At 36.4% G+C, this 17456-nt stretch overlaps 5 protein-coding genes across 8 annotated transcripts; 3 read left to right on the top strand and 2 right to left on the bottom strand.

The window, feature by feature from the left end:
* The first annotated feature begins 612 nt into the window (after positions 1–612).
* Rab40 (RAS oncogene family member Rab40) lies at positions 613–3795 on the top strand. The gene is made up of 4 exons (XM_089079148.1): positions 613–1207; positions 1479–1672; positions 1765–1987; positions 2063–3795. Exons 1-4 carry the CDS (start codon positions 1048–1050, stop codon positions 2371–2373), a joined length of 888 nt encoding a protein of 295 aa, XP_088935274.1. The 5' UTR covers positions 613–1047; the 3' UTR covers positions 2374–3795.
* A 958-nt stretch (positions 3796–4753) lies between these two features.
* Positions 4754–7442, bottom strand: LOC105430616 (glucose-induced degradation protein 4 homolog). Its single transcript, XM_011644261.2, has 4 exons — positions 7296–7442; positions 6781–6948; positions 6466–6698; positions 4754–6311 (listed from the first exon to the last, which is right to left on the bottom strand). Exons 1-4 carry the CDS (start codon positions 7440–7442, stop codon positions 6248–6250), a joined length of 612 nt encoding a protein of 203 aa, XP_011642563.1. The 3' UTR covers positions 4754–6247.
* inc (BTB/POZ domain-containing protein inc) lies at positions 7400–13776 on the top strand. Of its 4 annotated transcripts, XR_016139784.1 has the most exons (7): positions 7400–7538; positions 7572–7698; positions 8287–8590; positions 8776–9072; positions 9204–9332; positions 11159–11311; positions 11406–13776. XR_016139784.1 is itself a non-coding variant. In XM_089079152.1 (6 exons), exons 3-6 carry the CDS (start codon positions 8375–8377, stop codon positions 11213–11215), a joined length of 699 nt encoding a protein of 232 aa, XP_088935278.1. In that variant the 5' UTR covers positions 7400–7538; positions 7572–7698; positions 8287–8374; the 3' UTR covers positions 11216–13776. The 4 variants fall into 4 exon arrangements, 3 of the variants coding, with proteins under 3 accessions (XP_088935278.1, XP_088935280.1, XP_088935277.1); XM_089079152.1 differs by having other exon boundaries at positions 11159–13776; XM_089079154.1 differs by having other exon boundaries at positions 10816–13776.
* A 264-nt stretch (positions 13777–14040) lies between these two features.
* Lamtor2 (Late endosomal/lysosomal adaptor, MAPK and MTOR activator 2) lies at positions 14041–15232 on the bottom strand. The gene is made up of 3 exons (XM_011644257.3): positions 14970–15232; positions 14404–14566; positions 14041–14318 (listed from the first exon to the last, which is right to left on the bottom strand). Exons 1-3 carry the CDS (start codon positions 15035–15037, stop codon positions 14169–14171), a joined length of 381 nt encoding a protein of 126 aa, XP_011642559.1. The 5' UTR covers positions 15038–15232; the 3' UTR covers positions 14041–14168.
* A 741-nt stretch (positions 15233–15973) lies between these two features.
* On the top strand, positions 15974–17323 carry LOC105430613 (Coiled-coil-helix-coiled-coil-helix domain containing 2). Its single transcript, XM_011644256.2, has 3 exons — positions 15974–16141; positions 16329–16702; positions 17115–17323. The coding sequence occupies exons 1-3, from the start codon at positions 16101–16103 to the stop codon at positions 17123–17125; spliced, it is 426 nt and encodes a 141-aa protein (XP_011642558.1). The 5' UTR covers positions 15974–16100; the 3' UTR covers positions 17126–17323.
* The last annotated feature ends 133 nt before the right edge of the window (positions 17324–17456 follow it).

Raw genomic sequence — 17456 nt, 5'->3', positions numbered from 1 at the left:
ATTCTTTGAAATCACGCGAAGGAATAACACAATTTGCGAGAATCTAAATAACACACGATCAAATTCACAAATCACACTAAATCGTTTGTTCAGGCTTCCAATAAATTTGAATAGAAAAAAGAACGTTTATTTGAAGTCGCTTTTTTTCGCTGTTAGACACGCTTGAGAGCAATTCGTCTCGCTCTTCTCTTCTTTTTTTTTTTTCAATTTCTCAAATAGATTTCCGGCCCAATTTAATACTTGTCTCGTTCAAAAGAAACAGAAAATTGTTCAGAACCAGAAAAAAATTCAACTTCAATTCTTTAAGTTGACATCCACCATTGGCCAGATCGGAGCAGTGGAAGGAGAATCATCGATAAATTGCGGCGCGTCGGCCAATGGGAATGCGGCGTCATGCCGTGAATGGACATGATCTAAGTGCGACGACCAATCACGTCTCGCTCAGCGTTCGCGAGGCAGCACCAATCGAGCGCCCTCTCTCCTCCACTCCAACGTGATCGTGTCGAGTTAGTAACAGCGGGTGACGCGACCACGAACGGACTCGACCTTCGCGAATTTCGTGACGACAGCGCGCAACCTCGGCGCGCGGTGCGGTGTGATGTGGTATCTATCACGCGAGGGGAACGGCGAGGGATAAAGCGCGACAACAGCACGGCGGAGAAAGCTCGTAAGAACCGCGTAGACTGCGTTCGCTTTGTTATGATACGCGTCCGTGTTGTCGGGATCCGTGTCCCGGTCGCGTAAAAAGAGTAGCCGCATACGGACAGGCAAACGATCTCGATCGACGCGACCGAGATCGATGAGAAAATTGACGCGACATACCTGTGCACCGCGGTACGATGCGATAACTTTCACCGACGGAGTACTCGACGAGGTCGTCGTCGAAGTGGCGGTGGAGGAGGCGATAGACATCGCGGTGGTGGAGGAGGAGGTGGAGGATCCGTCCGCGTGCCGCGAACACGGGGGAAAGTGTAACAGCGGCAGGGCGAGCGTGGTCGCCCCGTGGGTCGCCTGCAGTATGCTCAGGGTCTGTGACAGACGGATATTATGGCTGCAGGTGAGGCCAGCACGGCGAAGCCTCGTCAGGAGAAGCAGTACGACTACCTGCTCAAGTTCCTGCTGGTGGGTGACAGCGATGTCGGCAAACAAGAGATCTTGAGCGGTCTCGAGGACGGCGCCGCGGAATCGCCGTTTTGCAGTGGCAGTGGTACAATTTTCCAAAGAATCCCAAATTTCTTCTTTGATATCTTGTTGATAAAACAAAATGTTGAATATATTAAATTGTAATCTTATATATATGCGATGTGTGTGTGTGTGTGTGTGTGTGTGTGTGTGTGTGTGTGTGTGTGTGTGTGTGTGTGTGTGTGTGTGTGTGTGTGTGTGTGTGTGTGTGTGTGTGTGTGTGTGTGTAACGACTACCTTCATAATTCTATCTCTAGAAAATTAAAATTTAGGAAACTGATTATTTATTATTTTAGCTTACAAAACTACCACTATCCTATTGGATGGAAAGCGAGTAAAGCTACAATTATGGGATACATCAGGTCAAGGTAGATTCTGCACGATCATCAGATCTTACTCCAGAGGTGCCCAAGGCATACTCTTGGTGTACGATATTACCAATAAATGGTCCTTTGATGGCATAGACAGATGGCTAAAAGAAGTGGAAGAAGTTAGTAACAATATAAGATTTTATCATTAATCTTTTAGGTTTTTTTAATTTTAAGATTTTTCAAATATATATCTTGATGTGAAACTGTATAGCACGCACCAGGTGTACCAAAAGTGCTGGTTGGCAATCGTCTACACTTGGCTTTCAAGAGACAGGTAGGTGAACGAGATGCGGAGGCTTATGCTGCCAAGAATCGAATGGCATTCTTTGAAGTCTCGCCCCTCTGCGATTTCAACATTCGCGAAAGTTTCTCGGAACTGTCTCGGATGGCGTTACATAGAAATGGCATGGAAAGATTATGGCGATCTAATAAAGGTATTGATAAATGATCTGTCTGAGATTCTCTAAGGTCTATGATACTCGGAATTATGAGATTAATATGCTTTATAGTGCTCAGTTTGCAAGAATTGGCGTGCCGCGCGATAGTGGCTCGCACAACAGTTTACGGTATTGAACAGCTGCCGTTGCCCAAGACGATCAAATCACACTTGAAGTCGTATGCGATGACGACCACATCCCAACTGCGCTACAACGGCAACCGTTCGTTGAGCTCCAGCAAGAGTCTGGGATCGCATCATCGGAAGCTACGCTTTGTCGGAGTGGGCCATAGTAATGGGCTATCGACGCCTGGTAGCTCGCCTGGTAGCATCACTGATTCCCGGACAAGCTGCGTCGGTCGCAATTCATGCACGGTGTCTTGAGAACGACAGAAAACAACAGAAGTCAGGGTAGCGGTTACTTACAAAAACATCATGCAACAATCAGCGTTCTTCCTTCTCCCTCTCCCCGTTCTGTCGAGGATGCAAACGCGCTTACAATGTTGTTTCAAGATTCATAGTAATTACTGTTAGATTTACGAGATAGTGTATGTATATACACTATCACTTGCCAACGTTGACGGATATACTTGTTGCGTTTATATCACGCGAGATTACATTTCATATATATTTTCACATTCGCGAACCGCGCGCACAGTCTACGATCCGAACGGTTATTAATGAGCTTAAGGGAGACGAACTATCGTGTATTCGTGCCATCAGTTGATCAGGAATGAGAGAAGCACATTATAAGCACAGAAAATTGTTTGAACATTATCAAGTGTTACACGGCGTAGTGTCATCGATCACAGAGCTTGCATGGATTTTGCATCGTGAAAGGAGAATGCGTTTACGGATTACGGAAGTTTATAAAATATACACCCATATAATATATTGACCGATATACATTACACGATTCGAGTGTGCCCATACTTTAAAGTCTATATAAGCAACTTTGTTTCTTTTGGCCGTTGCTGGAAAAAACGTCCCTCCCTCACAAACGTATCTCTGCGCGGAATGATCTTTCCTCGATTGATAAAATTACGAGAGCAGCGAGTAATGAATTGAAAAGTACAAGTTCGCTAAGTCTACGGTGGTTGTGGTGTAGACTAATGATGATAGCGTAAGTGTAGAAAGTCTAGAGCAGCTAATTCGAGATACATTAGCGGTATATATAAATATATAAATATATTTTCAATTGCTTGTCGATGCAAAAGACCGTTTTATTATCGGAAACCGATGGTTGCCGATGCCGAGAGCGCGGAAGAGCTATATATTTTTTAAGAGATGGTTTTATAAAGAGCAATAAGATTGACTCTTTCTACGGCACGAGTTTTTATATTACCTTATGTTGATCGATCGAAATCAAGTTTTCTCGATGTTTTATCCCTCTTTCTTTCTCTTTCTTTTTCTATGGATTGTATCGCGCGAAGCGATACGATTTTTATTCCGTTCCGTATTTAATGAAATTCGGAAAATTCTCTCCATTTTATTTAAGAGTGTTGTCTTATTTAATGTTACCTAAATGTAAGTTCATTTGTACAGTGTAAGATTGCAGGAGATGCGTTTGTGTGTAATATAGATAGATATAGATAGAAAACACACTCGATCTCTAACGATATGTCTATAACAAATCACTCGATGCCAGGAAAGCACATGAGATGTATATTTATATTACGTTAGATTTAACTAAATTATATTCTGTGTATATATAAAGAAAGAATTATAATATTATTTTATATGAATATATATAAAACACGATGTGCTTGTCTGTGAGATGTACGAAATAAACTTAACTTCACATTATGCATTATGCAGTGCATGTAATCTGTATGTAAAGACTTCAAAACGAACTTCCTATTTCGAATACCAAATTTTCTTTAATAAACAGTCATACGTTAATTACACACACACACACACACACACACACACACACACACATTATTTTGTTACAAGAGAATAACATATATTTCATATACAAAGAGATATTCACTAAACGGGCGACATATTAAGAAAAGGAAGAATGGAGAATGCCGTCCTATTTGCCAAATGCTTCTAATTTAACAGTGAAATTCTAATTTTTGTTGAATAATAGAGAGCTTGTTTCATACACCTGCTGTGTATAATAAACAGGTTCTACTTTATTAACTACCGTTCAGTTACGATTAATTAATTTAATCGATTTTCTTACTGAATTTAATCGCTGGACTCGGCAAGGTTTTCTCCCTGGCAACTTGTATCACTACCTTCTTGTTAATTTGAGCACTGTAAACTTTCATCAATATATCTCATCTACATGATTCTATTTATATAATAGCGAGAAATCTGACTCCGATTTATATTCAATTATGTTCCACTTTAAAGCACATGCGGTTCTATAGTGAAAATAAATCAAATATTTATGAACTCATGGACCTCTTATGAAGCAATCATTCAAACAATCCCAGACAACTGTGCACTAAACGCATCTATTACCGTAAATAAATATTTCCTGCTGTATAAGCAAGAATTGGATTTCATTGGCGTTCGAGATTAATAAGTTTCGCTTGCAAAGGAAAACATAATATCGTATTAAAAAGATGCAATTCCAGATTGATATGTGACATTCAGCATGCTCGTGTAAATATATAACTGATATCAATAACTGGCAATATAAAGATATTTTTCTTAAAGAAACACAACATATAACTTACAAATAAGGATAACAATGGATGGTATTTTTTGTATAATAGAGGTCAGCTTAATATAATTAACAATATCAATGTACTCTCTTAAGGTATCTGATATATTATATTAAATATGTATCTCTCATACGTATGTACCTACGTTTTCCAATATCCAAAGTGTTTGCTACACGAACTTATCGATTCGGTATGCATTTTATTGTAAACAGCGCATGTACTGTTCTATTAGTTTGAGTATTTAGATAAGATTAATAGCACAGATATAAAAAAGAAAAACAAAAAAAAAATTATTAGTATTTAACAACGCTAATAAACATAATATCGAAAATAATATAGCATATAATGCCATTTGAAATGTCAATATCACCGGGGATCGAGAACGGTTCTGCCATCACGTGCAAATGAAAGCTGCAGTATGCCAATATAAATCTCGGATCAGCTATAGAATTACCTATTATAGTTTGTAACTTATATACATTCGCATATGTATACATATGTATATATGTATATATGTATGTATGTATGTATGTGTGTGTGTGTATATATATATATATATATATTCAAATATATATATATATATATATATATATATATATATATATATATATATATATTACGGTTATGCTTATCACAACGGCGTACTATTTCCCTAAAAGAATTGGTATATTTAATTAACACTTGATTAAAACCATGAAGACGAGTTTTACAAACAGCCAACATGTGTCTAATATCTATCCTTAAAATCAAGTATACATATATTTCATATATGTATATGTATAAAATATATTAAGAGTCCGATAAAATTCGATCGCGTGAAATAAATAAATAAATGTTTTCAACGTAAGACACGGATCAAACCTCGATATAACTCTTTCATGATTACTATTTCCATTTTCTTCTTTCTTTTGCGACATACATACAGCTTCATTCAAACAACAATTACACTGGGACCTTTTTCTAATGTAACAAACAGATCTCATAAATCTTAAGAAATACAAAATAAGAGAGATTTGCCCGTAAATAATTATTTTAGCTTATCCTGATTTTATTAAATTCTTAAAAGCGCGATTTAATTATTGATTTTATCCGATCGTGCATCAAGCATTTGTATTTATTATTTCAGTCAATGGTCATAAAATTGAATACCAAAATATTGAATGTATTTGTAGATTATAAACAATGACGGTAAGCAAATACTATGAAGCGTATCAAAAATTTGTCAAATAATAACACCAATAATTTAAAATGATATGTATCAGGTAATTTATTTTTGACGAAAAATAATTTTACAATGTTGAAATAATTAATCGATCTATAGTCGATCAATTACTAAATAGGCACTCTCATATGAAAAAAATCTGAATGATTTCTAATATAGTCGACTAAGAAAATCATAAAATCATAAAATATTTTTCACTGTAAATCTCTCCCAAAATTTCAGGACGCGTCATAATCAAAAACAGACTCGTTAGGCTGCTTCCAATAAAAATTTCTAAGACGAATCTTTATGAGATCTGTATGCTAGAGAAGAAAACACGCGGCTATCGTGAGATTTCTCAGCAAAGGTATCGACTTCACCTGAACTCATAAATCTGTATACTGTGCTCCGGGACATGTCTCAAATTCAAGGATTGATACCTAAAATATATACAAAATCATTTCAATCATTCCATATTGTTTCTATAATTGTTACATCTTTTTAAATTGTATTGTATCCAAGAATGTATCCAAAGATTAAATATTATTAGTCTTTTAGGCTTTTGATATTAATTACTTTTAAACTTGTATTTACCATTCAGAACTACGATGATAATAAAAGCCTTCTATCGTGGTGGCAGATTTTTGGAAGCAAATATAGTAAAATCCTGCAAAGGAGGCACCATTGATATCCTTGATAGTATGATCAGGTACCAGAAAGTGTTCCTTCCACCTCATAAAAACAAAATCCGTTCCTTTTAGCGCTTCGTAATCGAACGTGTCGGAGTTAAATGTTTTGGCATATTGGCAGAATGACTCGAATTTACTCTACAATAAGAATGAGAAACGATATACAACTAATAATATTTCATGGACAATGATAGCTTGGACAATAAAAATTGATACAAACCCAGTGTTTCTTGTCAACATCTTCATCAGCATCCCATTTACGAGTCAGGAAGGGGTACTTCTTGGAGATAATCTCACCATCGAAGAATGTCGTAAGTATCGGAAATTCTTCTGTCAAACCTTTAATTTTCAAGTAACCGCATAGGTAACTATTTTCCTCGTCCACATGCTGCAATGGAAAAGCAAGAGATAAAAAAATTATACCCGGAACCAATAATCCACTGGTTGTTTTCCTCCTACCATCAACGACCCTGTGCCAGCTTTCGTTAACTCGGGTTGTACACAAATACGCGCATCGTCTGCTGCCGGGAAAGAGCGAGGGAGAGCACATCTCGCGCATCCTCGCCGTCGTCGTCGTCGTCCTCGACGCGTCCCGCCCCCTCCCCAAGACCGCGTTTCGGCGTGAACGCCGTTCGCCAATTTGTGGCGCAATTTCCGAAAAGTGACGACATAACGGCGGCACGGATGGCGGTATGGGACGGCGAAGGCAGAGGGGCACGGGGAGGCACGACTAACCTGCAAAACCACTTCCACGTCGTAGCTGTTGCCCTTGGACTTCTGCGAGCCCTGGAAGCGCGAGCCATTGTACAGCAGGGACTTGGTGACACCCGGCTGTTTCGAATTCGCGGGCGGTGGCGGTACCACGTCGACCTTCACCGGCATCCTCGCGCGGCCTCGTTCCTCCGAGCTTGCGTGCAGCGCGACGTTCAATCGTTGTCCGCGGCTGCGACAGCGACGACGGCTGTGACGGTAGCGGCGGTAGCGGCGGCGGCGGCGGCGGCGGCGGCGGAGGCGGAGGCGACGACGGCGATGATAGTGGTGACGATGGTAACGACGATGACGGCGGCAGCGGCGGTGACGACGCGCGACGCGGCGCCCCGCATATCACGATAGGATGACCGTGTCGCAATGACTGCCGGTAATCCACGGGGGTGCGAACGTTTTTATGCGCCAAGCCTCGAACCCAGACCCAGATCGCGAGCGGGCTCAGGGCGCGCTTTGCGCGGAAGGGAGCGTGAATTTTCTCCGCGGGCAGGATTTACGCAGAGTTTCCTAGAACGTCGTGTCCGTGGTATTGTTTTCGTTTATTTTTTTTGTCTTTCTCCCTTTTTCTCTTCGCGCGAGAGAAAAAATTCCAGGCGTCGAAATTTCGCTCGAGATGGCGAGCGCCGAAAACTTCACACCGGAAGTTCCGCTTGACACACGCTGACCGTTTCGAATTTAGGAAAATACTCACTTCTCTATCAGCGTGGATTAACTTTAATTTTAGTTTAGCTTTTCATCTCTCTTTAATTCTAAGATTTAAAAAGAGATAAAGACCAAATGAAATCAAGATTGAAATTAATCTAAATTGAGAGTAACAAATATTTAAATAATTAAGAATAAGTTAAGCCGATTAAAATTAAGATTAAAATTAAGATTGGAATTAATTGAACATTGATAATAAAATTACAAAATGGCGCAGCTTTCTAATTGAATATCGTTTTGTATTCTCGATTCTTTCAAGTGCGCGAATAACTTCACGACGAATTCAGTCGCTGCACTGATCAGCCGTCCATGGGGTCCCACGATCTAACCTTATCCGGCGCTCCTTAATGTCAATTGATGCCAATGCAAGTATGGCGGACTTCGGCGACACGAACTCGCACGAGATGACAGAGAATCATGTCGGCAAGCGGAGCAATAATCAGTGGGTGCGACTGAACGTGGGCGGGACGTATTTTCTAACGGCAAAGACCACCCTGGCGCGAGATCCGAACTCGTTTCTATACCGATTGTGCCAGGAAGACTCAGACCTCATTTCAGACAGGGTTAGTTGACATTCTTTCTTACCGGGAATTTCAAACGCGTTCGCTTGTACGATCATCGTGTCTCGACATCCACGTCGACATGAAGAAGAAGAACGAGTTCCTTCTATCCTCAATAGAGATACCACTTTTCCCCATTTCCCTCTTCACTCGAGGCGATGAATGAACTCCCGTTTTGTTTTCCTAAGGACGAGACGGGAGCGTACCTGATAGATCGCGACCCAACGTACTTCAGCCCAGTACTGAATTACCTCCGTCATGGTAAGCTAGTTATCAACAAGGACCTTACAGAAGAAGGGGTGCTAGAGGAGGCAGAATTTTACAATATCACCGAGCTCATTCGACTAGTCAAAGAAAGAATCATTTTGAGGGATACGCGGCCACAAAGGGATTCCAAGAAGCACGTCTACAGAGTTCTCCAATGTCACGAGGACGAGCTGACACAAATGGTGTCCACAATGTCGGATGGTTGGAGATTCGAACAGGTATTTGAGTATTCATGTATACTTGCTTGATTTATATCTCATTGAGATTGTTATACCTTTTCCTGTATAATTAACAATTTGCAACGTTTCCTTTTTCTAAATATATATGTTCATTTCTTTTGTTTTTATAGCTAATCAATATAGGTTCTCAATATAACTATGGTAATGACGATCATGCTGAGTTTCTATGTGTGGTAAGCCGAGAATATGGACCTAGTCAGCTCAGCAGTAAAGAAGAGGAATCCACGGATCGCGTCAAGGTACCACTATCCTATTCGACTGTTTCCCATCCTTATTTGAGCCAAAGTAGCCACGGCTAATGCGATTATTTTTTATGTTTTTGTTATATCCAATACATGATAGACATAGGTTTATTAGTTGGGATTCAATCATGTTTTTACTGGGTGGCTTATCATTTAAGTAAAATTGTATACCCTAAGTAATCCATATTGGTATTATTGTTTTTCACGTTGAATCACACAAGAAAAGTAACGAATATCTGCTCACCTCTTCTCGTCTAGAAGAAAGCAATCCTGAGATCTGCTCTTGCGGTCTAACATTGATTTTTCTTAATTTCTAATGCTATTGTGAAATTAAATAACACATATTTTTACCGGTTTTAAGGTGAAAAAAAACAGTATTATTTTTGATATTAACATTTGCCTATACTGACGGTTGGATTGAATTGGGTAGAAAACCAAAGATAATCTTTATCACTGTATATTTAACAAATACGATATATACAATACATACACACACATTTATTACGAGATTAAATTTATCTCACGTCTTATCAGTCACGCTTAATTCAGCAATACATTCTTCTATATATTTTTCTGCAATATTCTTGACGATTGCTTAGAATTATTTTGCTTAATTGTTTTTCACACACGAGAGAACAGAATATGAAGAAGAAGAAAATTTTATTGTAGAGACGTGAAGTATTCAGCAACAGATTTTATTAGGTGGATTTGACTTTTTTAAATCAAATTTTTTAAATCTGGGATCGGATTTCCAAATATATATATATATATATATATATATATATATATACTTTTTTACATATGTTTTGTATACATAGGCTTTAAATATACATATGTATATATTCACATGTTGTCTTTTAAAGCCTTATTAACTAATAAATAACCACCTAATGATCTGTAAAACCCAGAGGCCTGTTCGCATGAGCATGTTCTGCCTCTGATATTTGTTGTATGTACCATATTATTATTATTATTGTACCGCATGCCGTTCGTTGAATAAAGAATTTTTTCTTTCATTGGTTTGGTTACTTTATGCCCCGTGACCTGCATGAGATCATTATTGCATGCTAAACTTATTCATCGTACATTGTGTCCCTTATGCGACATAAGAGTGAATTGTCCATATTGTATATTTTACCATCGGTAGCTTATGATTACGATTTATTTGTACAACATAAAAAATAATTTGAAATGGTGTACTAATAACCATACGGGTTTTGCTTTTCGACGAGGGTAGCTTTTGGGAAACAAAGTAGCCATGGTTAAATTAATGTTATTGGTACCTCTTACTTTATTGGTTTTTATATGGCAACAATGTAACAGAGGCGGAACAATCTTTTTTTCTATGATAAAATAAAAATTGAACATAATTTTAATTGCCGTCATAAAACCTTGTAATTAGAGTTAAGCATTGTAGTTATAAGTGCAAGTGAGATTAATACTATTTTTATTAAGTTTAGATTATTGGATTACATTCTAGGTTTTGCAGCAGAAGGGTTCACGCATGTAATGTCTAGATCCGTCCTTGTTTTCCCTTGCCTCCTTTAGTTTGATCAGCTGCGCTGCGACAAGATGAAGACTGTTTTCGTTTTTACATTTAAAGTATTAAATTGTAATACCTGTATTCTTCTCTTTTTCCGATTTATATTCTCTCTGTCTCTACTCCTAGATAATATTACTCTACAGGGACATTACAGTGCAAAGGATAAAGAAAAAAGAAATTTTATAGAAATGTATTTATTACATAGCAAAGATTGTATATGAAGCTTTAAAAACCGAAAGTAACACAAAGTTATTATTAATTTATTCCTTTTTATTGACAGTGCCCAAAAGACGAAAAGAAAAAAAAAGCGTCGATCTCACGAATGGGAATAGTTTAATAATTTCATACAGTTTATACAGATAATCGCTACGACAAACACAAAGTAAAGAAACCTTCCTTTTTCTATAAGCACATCTATCTGCTTTAAAAGCAGGTATGTTATATAAATATATATATATATATACATAGATAATATAGTTATTATTAATAAATGACGTTGTTCCATAATGGCTGCAGTTATATTTTAGCTTTATTGAATACTTTGGACGAATGGCACATTTGTGGAGGCAATCGATTTCATACAAATTTTTATGATATAACGGTAGTCTTTATCTCCAATAGTGATACGAGGTAGAGATTGCCTTTTTGTACAATAATTGTACAAAAGAGTTCTTTTTCCCATCTGTATCCTTATCGTAAGACGTCTAAATTACTTACCTTCGCACTGCCGCTATAAAACATAAAAAGAACGTTTGTATATTTAACAGGACAATTTTCGAAACCCAAGAGATGCATACTAATAAAAATTATGAATATGTAAAGCTGACTTTATACACATATTGTTAATACGGAAAGGAATTTTTTCTAAACGAAGCAATTGTATTACACTATTTATATTAGGAATACAAATTTGAGTTACGTCGAAGAGGTGGATATTTGATCTTGGAAAAATGTCAGCAAAAGAAATTTTTTATAGAACTAGAGAGAAGCGCGTACAATTTAGAAGCGTTCATACTTAATGTGCGACGAATCTTCGAGAGGAAAAAAACAGAATACATTGATTACATTATCGCAAATCAATGAGTAGTGTATTATCTGGAAAAATTGAATTTTTTCTTTCCGCGAATTATCTGCAGTTGCAATATGATCCCCTACATCCGTGGTAATAAGGGTACTTGCAACAGATGTAGGTTGTCAATTGTCGAAGGCCTATTAAACAAAAAAAAAAAGATAAAAGAAAAGTGTCCTAGACTATATATATATGCACGTATATGTATGTATATATATATATATATATATATATATATATATATATATGTATATATATATATATATATATATATACGTATATATATGTATATATATGTATGTATGTATGTATGTATAGATATTCATATTAAAAAGATGTTAAAGAGAGCATATGTAATATTGGCTTATAGATGCCATTAGTATTATTATACACGAAATTATTATCTCACGCATACACGATATTTTTTCTTGTCGAGATAATACAATTTAATGATACAGATAATCAATTGCATTTTGCTCGCCATTGGCATTCGCTATTTCGACACCGGCAAAAAACACCTGTTATTGAAAGGGTATATATGCATATATTGTAATTATATCGGACATTTAACATGAAAGATATGCGACATGACGAATTGGCTGGCAACAATTCATTCGGTACTGCGGAATTTCAGAGACTTTTTAGGACCAATATTGTTAATCCCGCGTGCTATGTACAGTGTTGTTTAGGCTAACGTAAGACATTATTTTCTAGCTCAAACCTACGTATTTTTAATTTAGTCGGTATCGACGTATCGTTAATTTAGTCGGTATCGACGTATCGTTAATTTAGTCGGTATCAATGTTTATTACTCACTGTCATATTACTCACGTGCGAAAACGCGTTCCCATCCCCTCTTTTAACTCGTGTAAAATTTGTACTTTCATAGATAGAGATTTCTAACGATAGACAAAACTTATCGATATTCAGTGTTTGGCGTTAGGGATCAAGCGTAGCGTTTACATTCATAGAAGACTACTAAAATTACGACGATAGGAGAGATCATTACGAGATAAGCGACGCAAAGAAGGAGTCATCGTATGTGTACGGAAATATTTACATCATTCTCGCATTTTACATGGATTTCATTTCCCAGTTTTATTCACCTAAAAATTCATCTAAGTCGCTGTGAGACACGTCGAATGAGCATGGTGAAAACGTGAGTGCTCTCAATAGTTTTTGAATTTTAAATTTGCACGACCGGCATCAAGCTTCTCAAACAAGCCGTGCTAACTTGTTTGCAGGAAGTCAAAATATATACATGTATTAAATATGAAAGAGAAAAGAGATATAAATATTCTCTGAGAAAAAGCTAGAGGCTTTATTAATGAAACAGGTGCCACATATGTGTACGTACAAACATTCATCCCGTCGTCGTGCGTACATGGATGTGTAACGCGAAACGTAATCAAAATTTCTTTAACGGTGTAAGACAGACTTTAACGTGTAAGACAATTCTCCGGTATGATAAAGATATATAGAATTTTAGAACTTTCTCTAGGCAATAACTCTTATCTCTAGTGCAATTCACGGTAAGTAAATAAGAATGTAGAATGTAATTTAAACGCTGTTAATTATTTCCACGCCCGTGCAGTCACAGCCTCGTACATATTTTTGGATTATAAATTGGAAATGACTCCTTTACACATTGAATAGTAGTAATTCACACATGCGGCAACTGACATTACACATTACCGATGAAGTGAGCTTACATTAAGTAGCCCTTACGATTATAGCGCATGATTTGTAAAGTGAGATGAAAAATTTAAATGCAAATTGTTTGTATTAATTGTAACTTATATGAAATAAAAGATTTATTGTATACATCAGAGAGCCTTGCCAGCTTTTGCTCCTATTTATTCATCCGTAGGCCTGTTTTTTATTGCTGAACTTAAAAATTTTTTTTTGCTTTCACCAAACTTCAAATATGTGTATTTCATTTTAAGTACAAGTGTATATTAATTCAACTGTAAAAAACATCTTACATTCGCGTATTATTATATTAATAATTATATATTCATAACCCTTTCTCTTTACAGCACTTAGAATTGTACAAATGCACGTATTAAAAATGGAAATGCGTTGACAACGCATTTCGAATCGATAAAAAATATATTTATATACGTACAATACAAATTACAAATTCTTACAAACAATAAATATCATAAGATAAACCTATAATCTTTCGCGAGTGATAGACTTCTAAAGAAGATCAATTCACTCAAGGCATGTTTGCTATTGTCTTTAATGGTTGATCGAGATACTTGGCCAATGCTTGTGCCTTTTCCCGCAGCAATCCAAATCCTACACTCTCTTTTGCATACAAACACAAGAGCAAATTGGCTACCTCGGTAAGAACAACTTTTCCTTCCTGCAAATGGAGAGAACGTAATAGATTGTTATATAATATATATATAAAATAAACAAGAGGAAAATTCTCTTCAATCTGTTACTACCATACAATCCATAAGAACAAATTGCAGCTCGTCTTCCTTGAAGGCATTTCGTCCATTTTTTTCATAAGCTGTCCAAATGTTGCTCGTGATGGCAGCAGTGACCCTGGCATCCTTATCGCCATATCCACTGTAAGCTAGCAATCCACCATCTCTGTTGAGCAATCTGTAAATTTATATAAACATATAACACATACACTAATAATAATTGAAATTTATTTAACGATATTAAAAAGTTATATAGAATTTCAAAACTGCCTACATGATAACACTTACATCCAGTGTTGCAATTAATAATGTTATTATTTACATTGAATCTTTGAGATTCTTAAATTTACATAAACAAATAAAGCAAATTACTTAAAGCATTTATTTCATTTTACTTTACATTAAACATTAAACATATTGCATTATTTTACATTAAACAAATATCTTCACTTTTTGCAATATTACTTTGGTTTGGATTTAGAAAGGAGTTTGAAATTTCTCTTGCAAACGAATTTATATCGAAGAAAAATTGTTATTGTCATACGTGACATATTATTGATCACCACAAAATTTTTACTCACAAGGTATTTTCCACGCCCCCGGTGTTCGCTTGGCTGAGAACCTGCGTCAGCGCTTTTGGCTTCAGCATATTTTTGCTCTCAATACAATACAATCTTTATTATCAAGTTCTATTCAGTTATTATTTATACATATATAATATGTATACATATATATTACTTATGACAAAGCTTATTCTCACTGCGAGAGTCTACGTTTCAGAATCAGCTGTTATCGCCTAACAAACTGTCAAAGAACGAGAGGGGGATGGACGACAAAGGGGTTAGGTGGGGAAGAGGTTATAATCATGTAATTCTTATTTTTCAAGATGTGCCTCGCCTTCTTCGTAAATGTCGTTCAGAAGGTTAACATTTAATTCGTCATATGACAAAATTTTTGAACGCTAATTGGCTACACAATAGTGAGATCTCCGAAAATTTTGTATATCTTATAGCCAATCAATGTGTCTAAAACTTTAGTCCTAGGCTAAGTGGAATATTATTCTAGGAACAATGAATGAAAATAAAAAATAAAAAATTTTAAATTAAATTAAATATAAAATAAGATAAAAGAAAAAAATTAATTAAAAGTTGAATATATATATTAGGAAGAGAAAATTATTTTCAATCAATATAAGATCACCTATTTTTTTTATTATTAACGATTATTATCGATTCCTATTATATATCGAAATTTAATTCTCTATTTCTAATTCTTTATTCTATTTTTAATTTCATCCTTTTTATTCCTTTTATTATCTTTTTCTTTTTCTCTTTATCTGACTTTGGTCCAAATTGAAGCCTGACAGGTCAGAATTCCTTTCATTATATTTCAAAGATTGCAGCATGATCATGCAATTCGACTATTATTTGTGAAAATCCAAAAAAGCCTCATGAATCGCTCTTATTTATAGTGCAAATATTTTTAGAGAGAAAGAAAGAAAGAGTCACGAGATGAAAATTTCTCGAAGCACTCCGTGGCGCCCTCTACGATTGCGCAATCTGATTCATGAATTTTGCCTGATCGCGCAGTATCTATCTTAGTCAATCTATCGTGGGCGATCAGGTGCAATTCGGAGCTTTAAGAAAAGATTTCATAAAATTGAAGAATTTCACTTCATAACTTGATTGTGACAAGAGAGAAAAACAAGAAAGATGCCGCGACGTGGACGTGCCGCAGCTCCTCCACCCCGAACGTGAGTAAATAACATGGTTTTTAATTTCCGATTTTTGATCTCCGTAATCGTCAGCTCGTTGATCACGTTGTTACATCATAGTCACAAAGTTCACGTTTCCGACGCAGAAAATATCGAATGTCGCTTTGCAAAGCGCGACTTCGTTCGCATCATCGATGAAACTTTTAAAAAACCGTTTTCATTTCAGTGTAAGACCAACCGCACCTCCACCATCCCGGGTGCCAGCACCTGCCCCTGCCTCGGCGACGTCACCCATGGTGGCCCAACCGCAGCAGCCATCCCTTATGGGTCAGATGGCTGCCACTGCTGGTGGAGTTGCCATAGGATCCGCTGTGGGTCATACCCTTGGTCATGCCATGACTGGACTCTTCAGCAGCAGCGAGACTGCTGCTGCCCCTGCTGCACCAGAGGTTGCTGCCACTCCAGGTGCTCCCGCGGCTCCGGCCGCCGGTGCCTGTTCCTGGGAGGTCAAGCAGTTCTTAGAATGTGCCCAAAACCAACCAGACTTGAGCCTTTGCGAAGGTTTCAATGAGGCACTTCGTCAATGCAAAGTCGCCAACAGTTAATAATTTTACTAATTTTGCTTTGTTGTCGTTGTCTTATCTTATCTCTAATCGATGCTTTTCATTTAGACACAAATGTCATTCTATCTTTCTTGGCATTCAATAAGCAACAAAAACAAAATACTTGTGTCAATTTGTGTTAATTTCACTAAATGAAAAGTATTCAATAGCATTTTTAATTGCAATTTTGGGTTTTGATTTGGATTAATGTCATAATTTATTACCTACTTTTTTGCTTTTTTTCCATCCATCTCCTATCTTATTTTAAATACAGAAAATTATAATAATTGTGACACCATAATACCCAGATCAAAATCTACTGCAATTGAAAACATTGTATTATTTTTTATGTTCAAAGATCATATGAAAGAAACTGTTTCTTTTTTTAATTCTATGTATTTCCTTTTCAGATATTATGTAGATTGAGATATGGTGAAGTCTAGGAAAAATTCAAGTATGTGCTCTATGATCCTATAGACTTCCTAATAAAATTTCTGTTTATTTTTACTGTTGTACACACTGATAAAGTTAATGTAAGATGAAATAGTTCTGGATAGATCCATATGTTTTAAGATACAATTCTAGGATGCAATAAATTATGCTTGTTTAAAATCTATAATTAATAGTTGTCTTTAATCTTTCCTGAGTTATAAAACGTATGTCACATATAATATCTATGTGATTTCAAGAAATCCAAACTTAAATTTCATATTAACAAGAAAACTTTATAAATATTTAATCGATTTTAAAGA

This window comes from Pogonomyrmex barbatus, unplaced genomic scaffold, assembly GCF_055798465.1.
Source record: "Pogonomyrmex barbatus isolate J1 unplaced genomic scaffold, ASM5579846v1 scaffold3, whole genome shotgun sequence".
Taxonomy (NCBI): domain Eukaryota; kingdom Metazoa; phylum Arthropoda; class Insecta; order Hymenoptera; family Formicidae; genus Pogonomyrmex; species Pogonomyrmex barbatus.
The sequence above is the reverse complement of the archived record's forward strand: the minus strand, read 5'-3'. Positions and strand labels throughout refer to the sequence as shown.